General features: G+C 48.2%; 1 protein-coding gene and 1 long non-coding RNA gene across 3 annotated transcripts in view; both read right to left on the reverse strand.

The window, feature by feature from the left end:
- The window catches only part of RCOR1 (REST corepressor 1), an 82239-nt gene extending 77355 nt beyond the window's left edge, over window positions 1–4884 (reverse strand). The window contains exons 1-3 of one of the 2 annotated variants that reach the window (XM_064423298.1): window positions 4754–4884; window positions 4274–4453; window positions 4122–4181 (exon numbers count right to left, since the gene is read on the reverse strand). In XM_064423298.1, coding sequence (XP_064279368.1) covers window positions 4122–4181; window positions 4274–4453; window positions 4754–4802 — 289 coding nt within the window. In that variant the 5' untranslated portion in view covers window positions 4803–4884. Of the gene's footprint in view, window positions 1–4121; window positions 4182–4273; window positions 4713–4753 lie in introns of those variants that run through there. The other variant, XM_064423300.1, reaches the window with a different exon arrangement.
- Window positions 4885–10698: 5814 nt separating this feature from the next.
- The window catches only part of LOC135302615 (uncharacterized), a 30578-nt gene continuing 20728 nt past the window's right edge, over window positions 10699–20548 (reverse strand). Inside the window, exons 7-11 of the long non-coding RNA XR_010364205.1 lie at window positions 19418–19512; window positions 13393–13624; window positions 12854–12985; window positions 11434–12615; window positions 10699–11233 (exon numbers count right to left, since the gene is read on the reverse strand). This is a non-coding gene — a long non-coding RNA (uncharacterized LOC135302615). The remainder of the gene's footprint in view (window positions 11234–11433; window positions 12616–12853; window positions 12986–13392; window positions 13625–19417; window positions 19513–20548) is intronic.

The following is a 20548-nucleotide window of genomic DNA, read 5'->3' on the forward strand; positions in this document are numbered from 1 at the left end:
AACTTGCATTTCCACAAGACACTGTTGAGTCAAACCTGCTTTTCCACATCTGTTTCTACTGGAAAGAGCACCAGAAGCTGCTTGCCAAAGATGACCAACATAACCAATGTCCAAAGATACAAGATGTGACTTGTATTTTTACTGCCATTGCAACAAATAAGGAAATCTAAAGTTGTAATGCTACAAAGGACAAAAAAAAAAAGTTCATCTGCCTTCAATACCGGTCAAAATTTGGGAGTAACTGCTCTCTTCAGGGAGTTAACACTCCTCAAAATTATGGAAGCTTTAATCATTAGTGAAATTCACTGGCTGTGTTAAAGTGCTCACTAATGTTTTCTTCCTCCTATTTTCAGTGTTCCAATAGCATAAATTAATAAGCAACAAATAAAACAGTCAAGTACAATATCAGTACTTCCCCATACGAAAGATTTTTATTTAGCTTTAGGATATGCAATGTTTCCTTCCACTGAGTTTTTCCATTAATAGGACATGTGGGTTTCATTTGTATGGATTAAAAGAACCATAATAGTTTGCCTCTTCAAAATCTTCCGTGTCTGTTTCAGAACTCACAAGAAATGCTGACCTACTAATATCAGCCTTTGTTTAACACACAGAATTTTGGGCTGGCAAATAATTGATTCTGAGCTCTCATGAGAAGAAATAGCAGACACAAGAGCAATTGTGCAATTTTTCACATCATATCTGTGAACTCAAGGCTGAATAGTGAAACATAGAGGAAGTGCAAGTTTTACTGAGTCTTGTGAGCTCTGGCACGGGATTTTCAGCCCAAGAAGTTTCACCTATTCTTTTCCCAAGATGAATTTGCTTGTTTAATACACACATTGCCTCTGCAAAAGCCTTGCATTTACTGTACAGCTGCTTTTATTATACAAATAACAACAATAATAAAGCTGTAAATTTTTGAGACAATAAAATAAGCAGGATCAATGTACTAAGAACATACTTTCCCAAAACATGGGGAGATTGGAATAGGTAAAAAGGATGGCAACATCAACTTTGGCACAGCACCTAGAGGCTCTGCCAGCTGATGGAATAGGCCTTGCCACTGTAAAGAGACTTACTAAAGGAGCTGTGAGTAAGAACCACCTCCTACAGAGGATTTCAGACACAAGCATTTTTACAGTCAAAGAATCACATCAGGCCTTCCCTGGCCACAGCAAGTTTTAGCCACAAGGAATATTATAAACCTATTTATAATATTTTAATATTATAATTTTAATATAATTTTAAGGTATTTTAATTCAGAATGTGAACTTGTCATTTTCTGGTTTCTGGAACTGTTATTTTCTTTCAAGGATGAAGGAAAAACAAAGCAGCAGCACAACCCTTAACCCTTTCCTCACACTCTGGTAAAGCAAGAACTTTCTATCCTTCCCCATGCCAACAAGAAGATGATGAAGTCCCTTCACTTCCTAAACTTAGGCAACCACTGAGAACACTCTTCACTTACAGACCACACCATGCAATAGTTTTTTGCTTTTCTCTGACTATGCAACTCATGATACCCAGATTTACATCCCACCCCTGCCTTGTTCTAGCTCTCTTTTCTCCTGCAGCTGCACAGAAAAGGATTTCAGATCTTTCAAAGCTTTCCTAATTTCACTGCTCTTTGCAGCAGCTCCCATGTGGCTGAGAAGCGAAACAAAATGAAATGCTTTCTCTGCCCCTCTGCATGGGGACAGAGGAACTCCCACGTCAAATGCTGATGTAAGAATAAGCAGTTACAGATATACCTCAGCCCAAGGTAGAACTGAACATTAAGTTTAAAAAAAGCAATGCACACAAGGCCTGCTCTGTGTGATTTTCCCCTCAGACACAGCCAGAGCAGCACCAGCACTCAGCATTCTCCCAGCCAGCTAACCTGAAGGTGAAAGCCTCCGCAACTCAACAACAAACAACTTCCAAGCTTTAGGATCTTTTGGTCAACCAATCACTAGAACTTTTAGTGAGAAACAGACACAGCATCTGTGCACTCTGATAACACTATTTCATAGATTTAACTTCTGACATTACCAGCGAGACAGGACAACTTAACAGTTTTAGTCAAAAGGTCTAAGTGCAGCATTGTTAGGCTTATTTAGAGCTTTCTTTCTTGAAGAGGGAAACAAAAGAGACATAACAAATGAACTTAAAGTAGCTTTTAGCCTTTAGGACCAAGAAGAGACGACAAAAATCGGGAACAACGTGGCATTGCAAAATGATTCCTGGGTGATTCCACAACAAAGGAAACAAACTCTTCCATACACAAGCAGACAGAAGTTCACTCCAAACTTCATAACTAAAAGGTTTACTTTTCAGAAACAGAAGAAAATCACCCAGAGGCCAGTAAAGGAGGATCTGATGTCCATTTGACTGATCATTTACTTTGGGTGAAGCTACTGTGAGCTTGCTGTATTACACTGTGAACTCAAACACAATCACCTGCTGATCCCATGTTAGGTACAGATTACTCAGGAAAAAAAATCGTTTCCTCAGATCACACACTTCCCCCTCCCTTCCACTCCACACAGAAAGCAATAACCTTTGTATAGGTCACTGTATGTCTGTAAGTTTAAACCAGAACAATGTACATCTGAGTACACAACAGAGAGGAAGCAGCTCACAATATTCTTCCCCCCTCCACCTATTATGCTCAATAAATGAATTGCTCAAAAGAGCATAATTCACCAGGGTGACCGTAAAGCCCAAGTACAGTTGTGGTACACGGCTGATAAGTCAGTGTGATGCACGTTGTGTGCTACAGAAACGCTGCGTTTGACCTACAGATTGAAAACCAGTGTCAACTGCTGCCTAGCTAACAGCTCGCCCTTCCTCCCCCTCCCTCCTCCTCCTCCCCCCGTCCGCCCCCTTCTTCCTCCTGGTCAACCAAGAGATGGACCTCCCTTGTATCTTATTTTGTCAAGAAAACCAAGGGGGGAAGGAGTGGGGAAAAAATATTCTGTAAATGAATACATGTAATAGTGAACTTAAGAAAAAAAAAATCCTCTTTGCCCTCCCCCCACCCTGAGATCTTAACAGTTAGGAACGAACATATATATTTAATAATAAAAAAGGCATCCAACATTAGTGCACAGTCTGAGGATGACCCACGATAAATCTTTTTCCTGAGTCCACACAACAGTAACTCTCAGGATTATTAGATAAGGAGACACTGTGGCTTTCCACACCATTCTTTTTGTTTTAGTGTTGAGAGGTGCGGAGGATTCAATTAAGTTTGGGCTGGGCAAAGGGACAACTCCAAACGCTAGGATCTCCAGACAGAAGGAGGGTTTTCACTAGCTAAAACCTCCACTTACAAAGGAACAATACCAAAAAAAAAAAAAAAGCTTAGATTTCAAACTAAAGAGGTCAACAGCCTGTCTTTCTATATACGGAGATACATCAGCAGCACCGTGCTTCCAGCACCTGCCTCTCAGCACAGCCCCAATTCCTTTGTTTGCTCAAAATTTGCTTCCATACCACTTTAAATTAGCTTACAAAGAACCGAAGCAGAATAGCTGGAACGTGAAACAATTTCTTTTTGAGGACAGAGGCAAACAGCTTCTTAAGAAGAGAGAAAATTAAAATAGAGACCTAACTCACTTCTAAATACCTTCGAAAAAAATTATAATTATAACTTGATGTCTTCTAGTTCCACCCCTATCACTGAAACCACAGACACACGAGTTCATGAGAGGACGGAACAAATAAAAAAAGAAAGAAAAACAAGCAAAAAAAAAAAAATCCGAACAAAAGAAAAAAAAAGAAAGAAAAAGAAAGAAAGAAAGAAGAAGAAGAAAAAAAAAAAACCCACCCAACTGCCATCTCCTGCCTCCTCCAGCCCTGCCAGCTTCCCTGTTCCTCCCTGCCTGCAAAGCGCCCTCTGGAAAGCATCGAGACTTCTTTTATCAACCGTGTGCGCTGGGAAGGGGGGAGGAGGGGGGTCCTTGTTCTTGCTCTGGCTGTTTGAGAGTGCAATTAGGGGGAGATTATTTCTGGACCCGATGAGCGGAACCGGGGGGGGTGTGGGGGTCGTACCCCACTCATCGGGGGGCGCAGGGTCCAAAGCCCTGGATGAGGGGGAGGAGTTGCCCCCCCATTAAAACATAATAAAGACTTACCGGGGTCGAAATCGGGGACCACCGCCTGGTACTGCGGCCCGACCCTCATTCCGCCGCCAGCTGAGGGAGCAGAGGCAGAAGCGTTACCCGCGTGGGCCCGAGCGGCCCCCAGAACAACCCCCCAAAGAAACGCACCCGCACCCGCTCCTCACCGTGCTCCTCATCGCTGGACGACCCCGAGCTCCCCTCCTCCCAGGAGTTCACGCTGCTGTTGCCGTTGGGGGCGGCGGATAAACTTTTGCTGCCGCCGTTGTTGTTATTATTCGCCCCGGCGGCGTTCTGGTTCCTGCCCCGCCGTTTCCCCGAGACCTCCGGGCCCTTCTCGATCATGGCTGGCATTTAGGGGAGGAAGGGGAGGGGGGGGTGTGGAGAAGAAGGGAAGGGGGGGTGGGAGAAGATCAGAGTTTAAAAACTGCGGGGGGGGGGCTGTGGGAGGCGCCAAGGGCGGGCGGGAGCCGGGGCGGGCCGGGCCGGTGCGCGGCGGTGGCGGCGCTGCTACATCCCCCACCGCGATCGCCCCGAACTTTGAGGCTCATCCCAGCCCTGCGCTGGGACTCCGCTCAACCTGCGCTGCTGCCCGCGGCCAGCCCCGCCTCCCCCCGCTCCTGCCCCTTCCCATTGGCCAAACCTACATTTTGGGAGGCCATCCCGCCCGCCCATTGGCCGGCGCCGCCTGTCCATCGCGGCGGCCCGGCGCTTCCGTTCGCTGGGCGCGGTGGAGGCGGACCGCGGGCCGTGTGTGTGCGGGCTCCGCGATCTCTCCGCGATCTCTCCGCCCAGCGATACCTCTGCTCCGCGCTCCTCGGCTGCCAGCGGAGCGGGCGGGAGGCGGGGCCGCGCCCCCCGCCGGGGAGCCCCTCCCCGGCCGCTCCCCCGGCTCGGCCCCGGTTCCGCCGCCCCGCCGGGAACTCGGACCCGGGAGAAGCGTGGCGAGGGACTACTTTGCCCCCCCACCCGCCTCCCCGGTGGCGGAAGGTTACGGCGCAGTTTGAATGGGATTCCATACAAAGCTCAGTTGCCCGCGGGGAGCTGAGCCCGGCAGGGATGGGAATCTGTGCTGCCTCTGTCCGGGACGGCTCCCGCCGGCAGCAGCGGCGAGAGTCCCGCCAGGGGATGGCGGTCCCGCGGCCCGGAGTGGCCCGAGGAGAGCAGGGGGCGGCCCGACCGAAGCGGCGCCGAGAGTGCGGGACAGCGCCGGGGCCGGGGAGAGCCGGGGCAGCGGCAGCGGGAAGCGGCACCGCACGGGCGGCGCGGCGCTGCTGCCCCGTCAGCGGGGCGCTGCCCGCTGCCCCCGGGGCAGAGCCGCCCGCCGCGGGCACCGCACGCTGCCCCGGGAGCCGCCCTCGCCCCGGGCGCCGCCCCGGGGCCGCCCAAGTAACTCCGTGGCTCCCCCGGTCTCCGGTGCCGAGCCGGGCTCCGCATCCCGCGCCCCGCTCCCCACGCGGCCCCGGGGCGCAGCCGGCCCCGAGCCCTCCCGGCGGGGCGGCCGCGTCCCACGCTCCGTGCCTGGCCCGGCGGCGGGCGAGGTGCGGAACAAAAGCGGCAGCGGCGCCGCGATCGCTCCCCTCGGCACACGAGGCTCCTGTCGGGAACGCCCGCTCGGCGTGGGGGAGAGCTGCCGGGGGAAAGGGGGTGCACAGCCCCGCCGTGGCTGAAACGGGCAGCCAAAGTGTGTCCAGAGCGCACGCTGCTCTTTGCGACCCGAACCCCACATCGGGCTGAGGCAGCACAATGCACGGTCATGGAAAGCAGCTTGCGGGGTGTGTCTGCTATTTTCATTCAAATTAACTTCTGTAGCAAGTTTTTTTGTTTTTTTTGGTTTCTTTTTTTTTTTTTTTTATTGGCCCGAGCAATTAAAAGTGCCATTTGACTAGCAGCGGTTATCTCGTATCAGCCAAACTGTTCCAGCCACTCCCCGCCTCCCTCTGCCATTTTAATCCAAGAGAATTTGCACAGGGGGAGGGGGAAAGAGCTGCCGGGGGAGAGCCATCGGCTCCAGCCCTGGCCTTACCCTTCCTTCTCTGTCTTGTGCCTAAGGTTATCAAAATTATTTCACTTCCAGGGAGTAGTTTGAAAAAAGGGTCCTTAATACTCACGTACTATTTTTCTCCATTAAAATTAAGAAAATAAATACCTTGTTGAGGTGTGTGGTAGTTTGCTTCAGCACACTGAGGTCTTTAGAGTATCTCCTTTCCCATCTTCACTCGGTATGTGTGTTGTGTGTACATACTGATAGGCAGTCAGTTTCCTTTGTTTACACATGCATGTACCTGTGAGTATTTATTCACCCCAGTTATTTGCCACTGAAAAAATAAACTTATTTTCACTATATAAAAATAAGTACATGTATAGAAAGAACTTCTTCTAGCTCACAAAACTAAAATTTATGGTGGTGGCTCTAGATCCCACATTCTTTGAAAATACCAGTTCTAAATTAGGGGAGTAATCAGTGATGCTCTTAAACCCCAGCACTGACAGCCACAAATGTTTCCCATTGCAAAGTGTATTAGTTTTGTAGTAGAGAATACATTGTCGTGATAGACAGGAATGCAAACATGGCTGAGTATTCATTATCTTTCTCCTCTGTATTCGAGGATTTCTACTCCAGAAATGCAAGGGCAGGAAGGGAACGTCTGATCTTTCATTTTAAAATGAGCTTTGAAGGTCCCAGTACTGAAGGGGAGGGGGGGGAAGTTCACCCAAGACTTAAGCTGAAACGAACCTGAACCTGAACTTGAACCTGAGACCACAGATGACATTTGGAACTGTGTGTACAGCTTGGGCTGAGACACACACGTGTGCACAGTTTTGCAAATCTGGGCCTAATTTTGATCTTCCTTCACTTCCTCTTCCTCTCTCCCTCCTCCTTTCTTCATGGCCATTACCCACTTAGGCCCCAGGATTAAAATCTTAAGTCAATCATCTAAATTATTCATAGCACAATTTCCCTCACTTGAACTGTTGAGACAACACTGACTGCCGGCACTTCACCCCCGTGTGCCTGTCCCTGCCCGGAGCGGGGCCGAGCAGCCCCATCCTGTCCCGGGCTGGGGAAGCAGCACATTCCCTGCTGGCCGGCCCTGGCAGTGACACGAGGGATGCCACCGCTGCCCGAGCCGTGCCCCAGGTCAGCCGGGCACGCTCTGCCCTCCTGCCAGGCTGCCAGCCTGCCCCTTGAGCCCGGCAGACGATAAGCTGGTGCCCAGAACAGCAGCAGGTCTGTGCCTTCTGCCTTGGCTGCCAAGGTGTGTGTGTGCCCTGTGCATGTTGTGTGTGTGCCCTGTGCATGTTGTGTGTGTGCCCTGTGTGTGTGTGTGTGTCCCCTGTGTGTGTGTGTGTGTCCCCTGTGTGTGTGTGTCCCCAGAGCAGGAAGTCTCAGCGTTGTCACCCTCACAGCCCGTTTGCACCTGTCACAGCTGTTGTCCCAGGCCAACAACACCCTCTTCAATCAAAGCAGGGCTGCTCTTCATTTTCCAGCCTTTCTGCAAAAATCCACGAGCCCTGAATACAACGTCTCTGATGCTGATGGAGCTCTTTGTTTCTAACCATTGAGAAAATTCTTCCTGTTTGTTTTTGCTTTCTGAGCAGTGGTGTTGGGTTTCTTTATGCTTAAGCTAAAAGCCTGAATTTTTGGGAGTGTCCCAAAACAGCACAACCAATTTTGGTGTTTTCTGGAAGGAAACTTTGAAAAATTGTTTTCTGGACATAAAGAAAACTCTTTGCAGAGTGTAGGCGAGTCTGTACACAGACACTGTATACAAAATAGAGAACTGTGTTTCACTTTTTAGCAGCAACAGTGAATACACTTTATGCAGCCTCTAACTAATGCCAAAAGAGCAAGAAATTCTCTGGCTCACAGCACTTGCTCTGGAGAAAACCTGTGTTAACACTTCATTATTTTTAAGTTCTGCAAAGTGGGACAGATGGGAAGGAAACCCTTTGAGCACGAAGAGAGCCTCTGGTAGGTACAGGGTCTTGTTTACCTGGATCAAAACTTTATTTAGACACATCAGGCCATGATTCCACACATGACTGCACATACCTGTATATCCTGCTCAGGCTCCTCAAGAGGAATTTTGTGTATGATCTGCAGCAGACTCAGTTATGTAAAGCAGGGATGTATCTTACTCACACCTGAGCTTGGCTGCAGCTTCTGGACAATACTGTAATGTAGTGGTTAACCTGCTCACCTGTTTAGATATTAGAGCAAAAAGAGTAGGAAAAAAAGTCTCTTCCTTATGGAGACAGTGTCACTGTTGTGCATATACTGTGGCCTAACAGGTTGGACCAGCCAGGACTGTCATATTAAAAAATTTCTTGAAATTTTTTTCTCTTTGTTAAGGGAAAAGCACCTCTCCTTGCCAATTTTTAAATGAAAACTTTTCTTATTGTCATTAACCCTGTAAGTCCCAGAAATAAAATACAGATTAAGTAGAAATACAGCCAGGATGCCCAACAACTGGACAACTTTTACTCCCTGGATGAAAAGAAGAGTTTCTGCTGCCTCTTTTTTGGCCTCCTTCCTGGCCAGGTGAGTGTTCCAAGCCTTTTCCCTGGCTTGGGAACACTCATCCTCGGGGCTGCTAGTTCTTGCAACAAAGGGTTACGAGAGTTAAAACCCTTCCCATTAGCTGAAGTTGTAGGAAATAGCTCTCTCACCTCCTTCAAAATGTATTTTCCTTAAAAACAGATGCACTAAAAATGCTTACCCCAGTGAGAATGTTCCTGTGTGTTTACACAAGTATATATGTATGTATGTATGTATATTATGTGTGTATATATATTTTTATATATATATATAGCTGGTTACCAGTAGTAAAAGGACAATTAATCACGCTCTAAACTGACTGGTTTTAATACTGAAAGGCTATTAATCAGGAAAATGTTACCCTTTGAACAAGATGTTTATACAGTCAGCACTATGGGTTGTTTTCTTTCCCCTGGTGCTAAACTGCCTGAAAATGCAGAGAGGAAATCGGGTTTATTATCTCTTACTTTAGAACTTGGTGCTCCAAGTTCAACAACAATTTTGGCTGGTATTTTGAAGGAATGCACATGAGATGATGCCAGGTTATCTTAGGTTTCAAGGGGACTTGGGTGTTCAACCCCCAAATTTCTGGAAGCATTTATATGCCTAAAAGAAACAAACAGGCATGATGTGCAAGCTTCAAAAGCACCTCCTTTTGCTGAAAAAAAAACCCAAGGGGAATCTAATTTCATTTTAATGTGACTAAATGACTTAAAATCTGTCCCTAAATCTCTTGTGGGCCTTTGGAAATTTGTCCTTGGAGCCTTTCAGCCTAAAAGTTGCTTTTAGAGAAGGAATTATATAGTAAATTTTAATCCAAACTTTTATTTCCCACTGGAGAGAATGGCTCATATCCTGTAGTGAGTGGGAGGCCAGCGGAAAAAAACGAGGGGGGAAACTGTGGTGGGAGTGAGAGGGTGCAGAGCTGAGGCAGGATCAGCAGTGGGAGGCAGGAAAAGGGCTGCTGGCAGCTGCAGGGTGAGCATGGCAGGAGCAGGGCAGCCACTGCAGCTGAGGAAACACTGCCTTGGCCTGGGGCAGGGCTCCAGGCTGACCCAGAGGGGAGCCACCAAGAGATGGCCTGGGAGGAAGGAGAGGATGAGGCTGGAATCCTGCACAGGCAGAGGCTGGTGATGCCAGGGAGAGCAGTGGGATGAGAGCACAGGACAATCTTGTGAGCAGAGTTGCAGAGAACACCCTGTCTGTCCCCAGCAAAGTGGGTTTGTTTCAGCATTTGTGCTAGGAGATGTTTCACAGCTTGTGAAGCTGATGGAACAGGAGTCCCCCATCTGTACATGCTACTGTCACCACCCTCTTTGCAGAGTTTTGGCTCCTTTTTGGCAGGGGCACACAGCTTTCCCTGCCACCCTAGGCTGCCTCACAGGACCCCACTTCCTCCCTTTCCCCCTGGGAGCTCCTCTCAGTGAATTCAGCTTGAAGCTGTTGAGGAGCCCTGTGAGCCCCTGCACCGCATCCTGCCCCCATCCTGCATCTCTGATCAGCCCTGGAGAAGAGCTCAAGAGGAGAAAATGGGAAATCACAGCAGTGAGGGAAGGTGAGACAGACCCTGGTGGTATTAACCCCTCCGTAGCTGGTGCCTTCTCCTAAAGAACAAACCCTGAGTGAGGTGGGACAGGCACCTTCTCCTCCCTGAGGATGAGACATGCAGCAAAATCAGAGTAGAAAGCCTCAGATAGCTGATGGGTTTGCTTCAGTCAGTTCTGTGTTTAAGTTAATCTCCATATCTGATGAGAGACACACTGTGTGAAGAGATTCATCACTCCTTAAAAAAACATATGGGGGGAAAAATTTCCTTTTAGGGAGCCACTTAATCATAGGGATGATTGCAGTTAACACAGCACTTAACCTGGGAATACACCACTGTCTTTTTATAGACTTCCATTCCACTTGTCTCTGGGGCAGCCAGTGAGCAGTGCTAGTCTGTGAAGTGGGATGGAATTGCAGGGGACAGCTGCCATCATTTTTAGGGTGTCTGAGAGTCAAATAACATAATTCTTTTCACAGGAGATTTGGAACAAGAAATGCACACAATCCCTTCAGAAAGCTCTCTGTTGCAAGACCTAGTGGGACAAGGATTGAGGTTTAACAGCAGATACCCATTGTAAGAGCTTTGCAAGGAAGACAGTCCCTTGCATTTCAGTGTTTAAATCAACCTGTTTTTTTTTTTAAATTGAGTGAGGGAAGAGGTTCTCCCCAGGAGCTCATGCACTACTGTGGCATTACCTTTGAAGGACTCTGCTGTGTCAAGGATAACAAACCATGAGAAACACCGCCCGGATCCAGCAGGAAAACTCCTCTATGCCAGCCCCTCCATGGTGGCAGCTTTCCAGTGGCCCATGTCACTGTGGGAGCAGAAAAGACTGCCCAGAGAGAGGTGTCCCACCTTTGCAACATGTCAGGCAGCCCCTCCCACGGAGGTGCTGAGCCCAGGGCTGTGAGCACAGCAAAGTCCCTCGGCCAGGTGGTCTCCTGCCTCCCTGGGAGTCCTCCATGTGTCTTGCTGCTATCCTGGTAATCCCAGCAATGGGGAAGAGAAGTCCAGCTGAGAGGCAGCTGCTTGCTCCTGAAATCATACCAAAAAATCCCTGCATTGGCTTTCTGCCAGCACAGCCCCCTTTACTCCACCACTCAGCCAATCTCTTCCCATGACACAGGGATCCTAGGGAAATGCAGCCAGGGCTGTCCTACAGGGCCTCTGAGCACTGGCATCCCCAGGGGAAAGGGAACTACTAGAATTAATCTGAAACTCCCCTCAAAACTCACAGTCACAGGTCCAAGCAAGCTGTTTCAACAGAGTAAAAATGTACAGGTTGGTATGTCCATGAGAGTGAAGAAAATCATCTTATTCACGTCCTTGTGATGTATGTGGGGATTGCTCTGCTGAAATCTCTGGAAATTCCCTTTGTTCTGTGACCACATCCCTAAGGCAGCACAGCTCAACAGAACTCTAGTGCCAGCTTTTGATTGTACACTTTCTCTTCATTCAGCCTAAATATAATCTGGAAACTCAAATGCTAATGATGTCAGAGGGAGGAGAGAGAAATACAAGTTAGTTCCTTACTAGTATTTGTCTAAGGAAAACCCTCAACACATGAAAACCCAGAAAAGAAATTTTTAAAAATCAGTGGAACCTCTGTTTGGTGTCAAGTGAGGCACTAATCATGAACCAAAAGAAACAATTTTCTAAAAAGCCATGACCTAGTACTTCTTAAAATCACAATTAAAAAAAAAAAAGCTACATTCTTATCTGCCCCAAGCTTTCCCCTTATTAAACATGGAACACACCAAATACAGATTCATTTCCCCGGCCCAGCAGCACTGAGCACAGGAGATGGATGGTCTTTCATTGATACCCTCTTACAGCCACTGCCCCTCTGGGATTCCTCTGATGACACCAGAAACCTTGCACCAAACTCAGATATCAGACCAAATCTTTATTCTGTGGTCTTCCTCCTCTCAGTTACATTGGTGTAAATCAAAGGTTTAAACTGAGCCTGTTCAGTGGCACTGGAAAGCTCTGGATTAATATCAAGCAAAGGCATCTGTCTCCTGCTGTTTCTGTGCCTGTGGTATCAATAGTGATTTTGAAAATTATTATTTCCATACAGTCTATAATGACTTAGAAGGAACAGTTACAGCCTGTTGTGCAAATGTGAATAATACTTGCTTTTTAAAAATGTGGATTTTTCATACGACAGGAACTAATGGCCCTTTCAGAGCAGTTATGGTCTATCTTGTCAATTTGGTTTCTATTCATGCATGCTAAGTGAATTTTTATAGCTAAACTAGGAGTCCTTAAAAAGGGGCCTTATACTGGAAATGCAGATGTGACTTACTGTGAGTTGTGCTAGGAGATCATCCCTGCCCCTGGGGAGCCAGAGCCAGTAATCAGAATTCCCTTTTCCTGTGCACATAACACGACTTGCAGGCACTCTTTCATCTGCACTGAGGCAGGAAGGAGAGGCAGAATTAGCCCCTCATTACAATAATGTTTCTCACACTTTCTCCAGCTACTCTCTGCAGGCATTAGTAAAGGGGGCCTGGCCGTCAGAAATGCTGAAAACCTACATCTCCAGTTAAAAGAAGCCAGAGAGCAGAGTGCTCAGTGGCTCTGAAAAATCAGAGCCACAGAGCTTTAAACAAATGCTTTTATGCTCTTAAAAATATAAATATACAGACTCACCTTAACTTTACTCTCTACAGTGAGTGCTTTGTTGAAAGGAAATTGTGTATTTTCCAGACTGATATCTCTTACAGCTTCACTATAAACTGTACTGCATCCATACATCAATATATTTACCTGACTGCTTCACAGCTGGAAAGAAAATGAAGCCATCTCAATCACCTTCACATTCAGCAATAAAGAAACCTGATACTTTTTCCTCACTCAATGCCAATTAAAATACGAAATGTGGATAATCTGATCTCCACTAAATATTCCAATCCCCTCCATAGCACAGAGTGGATATACCTCCATCCTCAGTGGGAACCTGAACCTTTCCTAAGACTGGAAAAAGCAAAAGAACAGAGGCTGTACAGTCTTATTACTTATTTATTTAAAATGTTGTAGCCATGCCTCCCTTCATCTCTTGGCTCCTTACCCAAAACCTGTGTAATGAGCAACATCACAGGGCCTGACTACAGCAGACACGACACCTCTACTAAAACAAGTGCATTTGTTCTGATTTATGGCAGCCAAGGAGCTGCCACAGCAATACCCACCTCTCCAGAAAAATGGTACACCTCTGACAATGTCTTCCCAAGGTATTTCTCACTGATCCCATGCCTTAGTGCAGTGGGAGCCATCCCCAGCCCAGCTTCTAATCCCGTCTCCATCGCTGCACCGAGGGCTGAACCACCTTGTCCTGGTGGTAGAGGCTGTGCCCTGGAAAGGCACGGAGCCAATCCTGGCATGAACCCATCAGATATGTACAAAGGGAAATCTTGACAGCATCTGTGAACAGAGTTTAAGAGAAAGGAACAAAATAATACCACATATGTTAACAGATTGAAATGGTAGCTATGGTGACCACGGACAAAGAACAAACCATTTTGACTGAATTCAGCCAATTCTTTCTGACAACAAACTGCAAGTATAAAGCAAACTTTTAAAAATCCCTAATGAAATTATTATACCAGATCCATTCAGCTCTGTTTGGCTTGTTTGCTTTCTAAATTTCCATTGCAGCTATTACATTAAACCTATTAATCATTGATGTAATCAAATAATTTCCACCAAGTAAAACTGGGAATTTTCTCACTGTAAAAAAAATTTTTAAAAAAATTAATTGATTGCATTCTCAGGGAAAAAAAAATAAAAGCAAGGAATAGTTATTGTAAAATGGCAGATATTCATAATTCAGGGCATTTTCTTGTGCATGAGAAAGTGTCTGAGTTTTGTAGAATACGGGCTTGTTTATAAAAGTTGGATTATTTTCCTATCCTGATATGCATCGTAGCTATGAGAAATGACTGTCCTGTTTGTTGTGTATCACAGTGTCAAACGTCTCAGCCTCTCTTTCCTCCAGCGTGCCATGGAGCTGGAGCTCTCCATTGAGGGCTGGCCAGTTGTGCCTAAGGGAACTGAGCTGAGGACAACGTGGGAGAGCAGGAGCCGAGCTGTGCAGGAGCAGAAAAGCTGCCTGCTAAGAGCCAGCGCTGCAAACAGGCAGGGGATGGGGAGGATCACTCCAGCCCCAGCACAGCGTGAGGCTGCTCCAAGTGCTGTGCAGCTGCTCGCCTGCTTGCAAACTCGCCCCAGGAGGCTGCCAGGGACCAGAGGAGGCCCCTCAGTGAATGTCACGGTGGAGGCTCCAGCCCATGGCCTGCTGTGGAGCATCCATCTCCTCGAAGGAGACCCCAGTGCCTGCTCGGTTTCAGTCTGGAGGCTGTTCCAGCACACCTGAAACAGGCAGTGCTGCCCCTCCGCCCTGTCCCTGCAACCCAGCTGAGCTCACTGGGGAAAATTTCAGAGCACAACACAAAATCTTACTTCTAACCTGTGGCAAAGCTGCTGTCATTTCCCTGGGTGAGGGCTTAATATTTAACTCGGCGTGCTTGGTCCCTTTGCGGACTGCACAGCTCCTAACAATACGAATTTGCAGCGTAGCTGTGCTTTCGATGCTCTGGGAGCAGTAACTTCAGCTTTCTGCAGCGCACAGACACTCAACTCTACTCTGGCATTGCCATTGCACGAGCTCATCGCTCTTTAAAGAACAAAACCTAAAAAGCAAACTTGAAAGAAGTGCCCACCATTCGGACGCTGCTCTCTTTTATCTGTGTGCTGACGGAAGCTCTAGCTCAGCTTTCTGCCAATTAAATTAAGCTCCCAGCTATGCCACCGCTGCCTGCGTGACGACGGGCACTTTCCCCGGCTGGCTCTGCCTCCAGCTCCCGCACAGCGCAGCGGGACCGGGTTTACAGCCTTTCCTCTCTGCCCTTCCCTGTGCTCTCCACCCACACTCGGCTTTCGCTGCTGCCAGCGCCCAGGGCAGGTCCTTGGGGACTGTGCTGGCTCCGTGCAGGTCCCCAGGGAGCAGGGCTGAGCCAGGGAGAGCACATGAGAGAGCAGGGCTGAGCAATGGTGAGCACATGAGAGAGCAGGGCTGAGCCAGGGTGAGCACATGAGAGAGCAGGGCTGAGCCAGGGAGAGCACATGTGAGAGAGCAGGGCTGAGCCATGGTGAGCACATGTGAGAGAGCAGGGCTGAGCCAGGGTGAGCACATGTGAGAGAGCAGGGCTGAGCCATGGTGAGCACATGAGAGAGCAGGGCTGAGCCATGGTGAGCACATGTGAGAGAGCAGGGCTGAGCCAGGGTGAGCACATGTGAGAGAGCAGGGCTGAGCCAGGGAGAGCACATGAGAGAGCAGGGCTGAGCCATGGTGAGCACATTGAGAGAGCAGGGCTGAGCCATGGTGAGCACATGAGAGAGTAGAGCTGAGCCATGGTGAGCACATTGAGAGAGCAGGGCTGAGCCAGGCTGAGCACATGTGAGAGAGCAGGGCTGAGCCATGGTGAGCACATGTGAGAGAGCAGGGCTGAGCCATGGTGAGCACATTGAGAGAGAGCAGGGCTGAGCCAGGGTGAGCACATTGAGAGAGAGCAGGGCTGAGCCATGGTGAGCACATTGAGAGAGAGCAGGGCTGAGCAATGGTGAGCACATTGAGAGAGCAGAGCTGAGCAATGGTGAGCACATGTGAGAGAGCAGGGCTGAGCCATGGTGAGCACATGTGAGAGAGCAGGGCTGAGCCAGGGTGAGCACATTGAGAGAGAGCAGGGCTGAGCCATGGTGAGCACATTGAGAGAGAGCAGGGCTGAGCAATGGTGAGCACATTGAGAGAGCAGAGCTGAGCAATGGTGAGCACATGTGAGAGAGCAGGGCTGAGCCATGGTGAGCACATGTGAGAGAGCAGGGCTGAGCCAGGCTGAGCACACTGAGAGAGCAGGGCTGAGCCAGGCTGAGCACATGAGAGAGCAGGGCTGAGCCAGGGAGAGCACATGTGAGAGAGCAGGGCTGAGCCATGGTGAGCACATGAGAGAGCAGGGCTGAGCCAGGGAGAGCACATGTGAGAGAGCAGGGCTGAGCCAGGGAGAGCACATGAGAGAGCAGGGCTGAGCCATGGTGAGCACATGTGAGAGAGCAGGGCTGAGCCAGGCTGAGCACATGTGAGAGAGCAGGGCTGAGCCATGGTGAGCACATTGAGAGAGCAGGGCTGAGCCAGGGTGAGCACATGTGAGAGAGCAGGGCTGAGCCATGGTGAGCACATTGAGAGAGCAGGGCTGAGCCATGGTGAGCACATGAGAGAGCAGGGCTGAGCCATGGTGAGCACATTGAGAGAGCAGGGCTGAGCCAGGCTGAGCACATGAGAGAGCAGGGCTGAGCCAGGCTGAGCACATGTGAGAGAGCAGGGCTGAGCCAGGGAGATCACATGAGAGAGCAGGGCTGAGCCATGGTGAGCACATTGAGAGAGCAGGGCTGAGCCATGGGGAGCACATGTGAGAGAGCAGGGCTGAGCCAGGGTGAGCACATTGAGAGAGCAGGGCTGAGCCAGGCTGAGCACATGAGAGAGCAGGGCTGAGCAATGGTGAGCACATGAGAGAGCAGGGCTGAGCCATGGGGAGCACATGTGAGAGCAGGGCTGAGCCATGGTGAGCACATGTGAGAGCAGGGCTGAGCCATGGTGAGCACATGTGAGAGCAGGGCTGAGCCATGGTGAGCACATGTGCTCCTGTGCTTTGTACAGGGACAGCCGAGGAATCAGCGCTCCGTCCTGCTGCGTCCTCACCTGCTCAAGACATTTTCTTTTGCTGCACCTTAAGTGTGGCAAGGAGAACATGGAAGCAGGGGAAGAGGGGAAGAATTTAGCATGTTTTCTTTTGGTATTGCCAGCAAACAGTAAAGAAGCAGTTACTTTAATTTTATGTGCAGTAAACCCTCACTAGATGGCTCCTTACAGCAAGTAAATCTATTCCCCACAGAAGGAACGCTGGTGTGGCATCTGTGTGAGAGCAGAGACAGCGTGTTGCTAACTGGGCTGTGTGGCTGGCTGAGTGCTGTGCATGGAAAAGCAGGATACAACACGGGGGTGTGGGTGAGCAAGTGAGCGCTTACACGAATTCCGAATGACACCACTCTGTGAGTCGTGAACTGTGAGTCACATGGGCACCGGTGTCTCAGGCACATCAAAAATGCAACTTGCCCTTTTCTGTAGGGTTTTATGCGAATTTGTTTCACGCTCAACTCTCTAATTCAGAATGCAGAACTGGGCTGTGGTCAAGGGTACCAGCAGTGGAGATCCTGCAGCGGAAACAGCTGATCCCAGCAGCCAAGGTAACAGATGGTATTAAAGCTGAACCCCCTAATGTCATGTAATCACTCCTAAAAAAATAAGCAATGCTTGCTTCTGAGATGCCCCCCCATTACCATCACGAGAACATGTTATTTATAATGTGTGTATTGGCAGGATGTTCTGGGCAGAAGAGCAAAAAGAAATGAGCTGTCATCTGCAGTTAACCTCTCATTCATACATCACTGTGTGCATTCAGTGGTTCAAGGTTATGCAAGTTGATTGTGCCCTCATTAACGAGCAGTGTTAATTGGTGTCTATCCTGCTTTGAGATAAACGTGTATATGATGTGTTAAAAGTACTGCAGGCTGTGAAGGAGCTATATGGTACACAAATGTATAGGGGCCCTGCATAGGGAGCTGCAGGGAGAGGTTGTGAAATGATAGGACTGATTTAAATCCACCAGCGATTCCAGTCTGTGCAGCCCACGTCCCTGCAAGACAGCCTGGTGCTGGCTCGAGGGCCAAGTGACTTCTGCTGGCACAGCTCTGCCACTGTGTGTGCCCCCAGCTCCCCAGTCTGGCTCTGGTCGCAGCCCCGAGCACTCTGCCTACAGCCCACTGTTCAAGGTGAATTAGCAGTGATTTCAGCTTCCCTTAAGCCCCGGAGCTGTAACCTCTGGCCACCAGCAGCTCATAGGTGGTTTAACCACCAGTACACCAGGGCAAACAGACACAGAGGAAGGTGCTGTCCATCTCCATATGAACTGCCCCTGCTCTGGAGTCAGATGCAGTGGAGCCAGGTCGGCTCCTGCTCTCTGTGTCAGCAGCCCTTAGGGCTTTATCCGGCCTCTTTTCTCTCACATTTCCCTCTGCTCATGTGCTGGCATGGTGCTAACTCAAACTGAGCTCATGTACACAGACCCACGAGTCTCACCTGTCCCGGTGAGGACAGAAAACAAGGTTTGACATTGTGTCAGTCTTGTACATCATGAAAAGACCTTTTTATCTTTTCCCTGAGAGTTGCTGAAAATTAGCACAGATAAATACCCTGAACAAGGTCATAATCAACACACAACATTGATGCAATTATTACTTAAATTAGAGAATTGTGGCAATTACATTAAATAATCTATATTATATTATAGAATGTGATAAATGCTCAGAAGAATTGAGTTACATGTCTCAGAAGCAAGCACAAGCCATTCCAGGCCAATACAAGACTTTACCAATAAAGTAATATTTGATCATCTAATTAATGGAGTTGTTATCTCCCCAGAACAAGAGGGGCTTAGAGCTTTTAGGCTGTTAAACACTTTGTCTCAATGCTTAAAAGCAAGTAGCACGCACTAGACCTTTCCTTTTCTCAGTAACGTTCCCTTGAAATGTGGTTGTTTACTTCAGGCCTTGAAGGCCGGATTAAGAGTGGAGATTGTTTGCTTTAAATTATACACACAAATTTTATTGCCATTCCTTCTGCCACTAATAAGCTATTTAATAAATGTCAAAGTGGCAGAGCTCACCGACTGCAAAAGTGAAAGGGTCAAATCTGTGAATGCAGAAATAATACTGAGATTTTCCTCTCCTTTCATGAAATGTACTTGCAGCACACAGCGTTGAAGTGCTTCCAACTTTCATAGCAACAAGGAGAAGCAGCTCATGAGTCAGCCCAAAGAGGAAATATGTCATTAGCCAGGGAGTTTTCAACATATGCAAAACCATCGACTTGTCTGTGACATCCAGGGAGGAATTTTTATAATATTCCTTGTAGTCAGCAGTTTATTGCCAGAGCTGTGGGTGTGGCCAGGTATCTCAGTGGCTGAGGCTGTGATTGCCCCCAAATTCACGGAGCATTTCACTCCATGACTCTCATGCTCCTCCTATTCGAGACAGGAAACAGATGAGACATAGTTTGTTTTTGATAACTGCTGGAAAGACCCAACTAAGTCCTGGTGGTTGTACCTTGAGTTCCTCTTCATCCTTCATATCGTGCTCACAGCACCAAGGAAGGGGTAGGGCTCTTATCTCAGCTCTCTGCAGTTCCAGCCCTTCTGTAACTGAATGAAAATAAACACAAAGAAAAAAATAATCAGCTTCCTACATTTTCTTGCCTGTGTAAATTATGCATCACACTCATTATAGGAAAAAGGAAGACGCAGATTTGGAAATCAGTCGTGAGTTTCTCCATATTTCTTGAAATTATGCAAGTGTTACAGCTGCATACACAGGGGACTTTCTTTTTTCATGCAGCTTTACACCAAAAGAAAGGCCTCAGTTGTTCTAGTTGGTGATTAGGCTCAATATTATGCCTCTGGGAATGGGAAGCACAGGGACTCAGAGGAACAGAAAACTTAATGAATTCTTTATTTGAAGAAGAAAAAAAATTTCAAAATGTTTTCCAGAGCTCACAGGAGAGATTCTGAGGCTCTTCCCTCCTCAGGAAAATGCAGCTTTTCAGGTGAAAAAATTAACCCTTGTCTGCTCTCAGCTTCTCCTCACCAAAGGTTCCTTGCCCTCAGAGCCCAAGCTGAGCTGCATTGCACAAATCTCCCACTGGCTAAAATGAAGTCAGCGACCCCTTTACCAGCTCTTTTCACTAATGTGGCTCATACTGGCACATCTCCCTGCAGGACTTGGGGCTCACAGCAGGATGACTCAGAAACCAATCCTGAGTTGCACAACAAGCTCCAGAAAGACAAGGAATACAATCAGTGAATTTGCATATGCTCACTGTGGAGGGAGCTTGCAAGTGGTCCATGAGCCAGGCTTAGCAGGACCCTAATTTGGACAGGCTCCTGCATCCAGGTCTGACCCACGAACATCAGACCTCAAAATGGAAAGCACTGCACCACAGGACAAAGGGACAGCAACCCTGCCCAGCAGGAGCAAATAGGAAATATCCTTCTCTGGAAACACCTTTGGGTAATGGGGGCTTTCCTGATGTTGGTGTGGTGTGGGTTGGTTTTTTTGCTTTTTCAAATTTGAATATTTTATGTAATGGAATAAATAAAAACAAACCCCAATCACAGGATTGCTTGCAGAGCAACTGGGCAGCTGGCAGAGCAACAGTGAGGCAGGGCAGCAAATGCCCAC

Source organism: Passer domesticus, chromosome 6 (genome assembly GCF_036417665.1).
Source record: "Passer domesticus isolate bPasDom1 chromosome 6, bPasDom1.hap1, whole genome shotgun sequence".
Classification (NCBI taxonomy): domain Eukaryota; kingdom Metazoa; phylum Chordata; class Aves; order Passeriformes; family Passeridae; genus Passer; species Passer domesticus.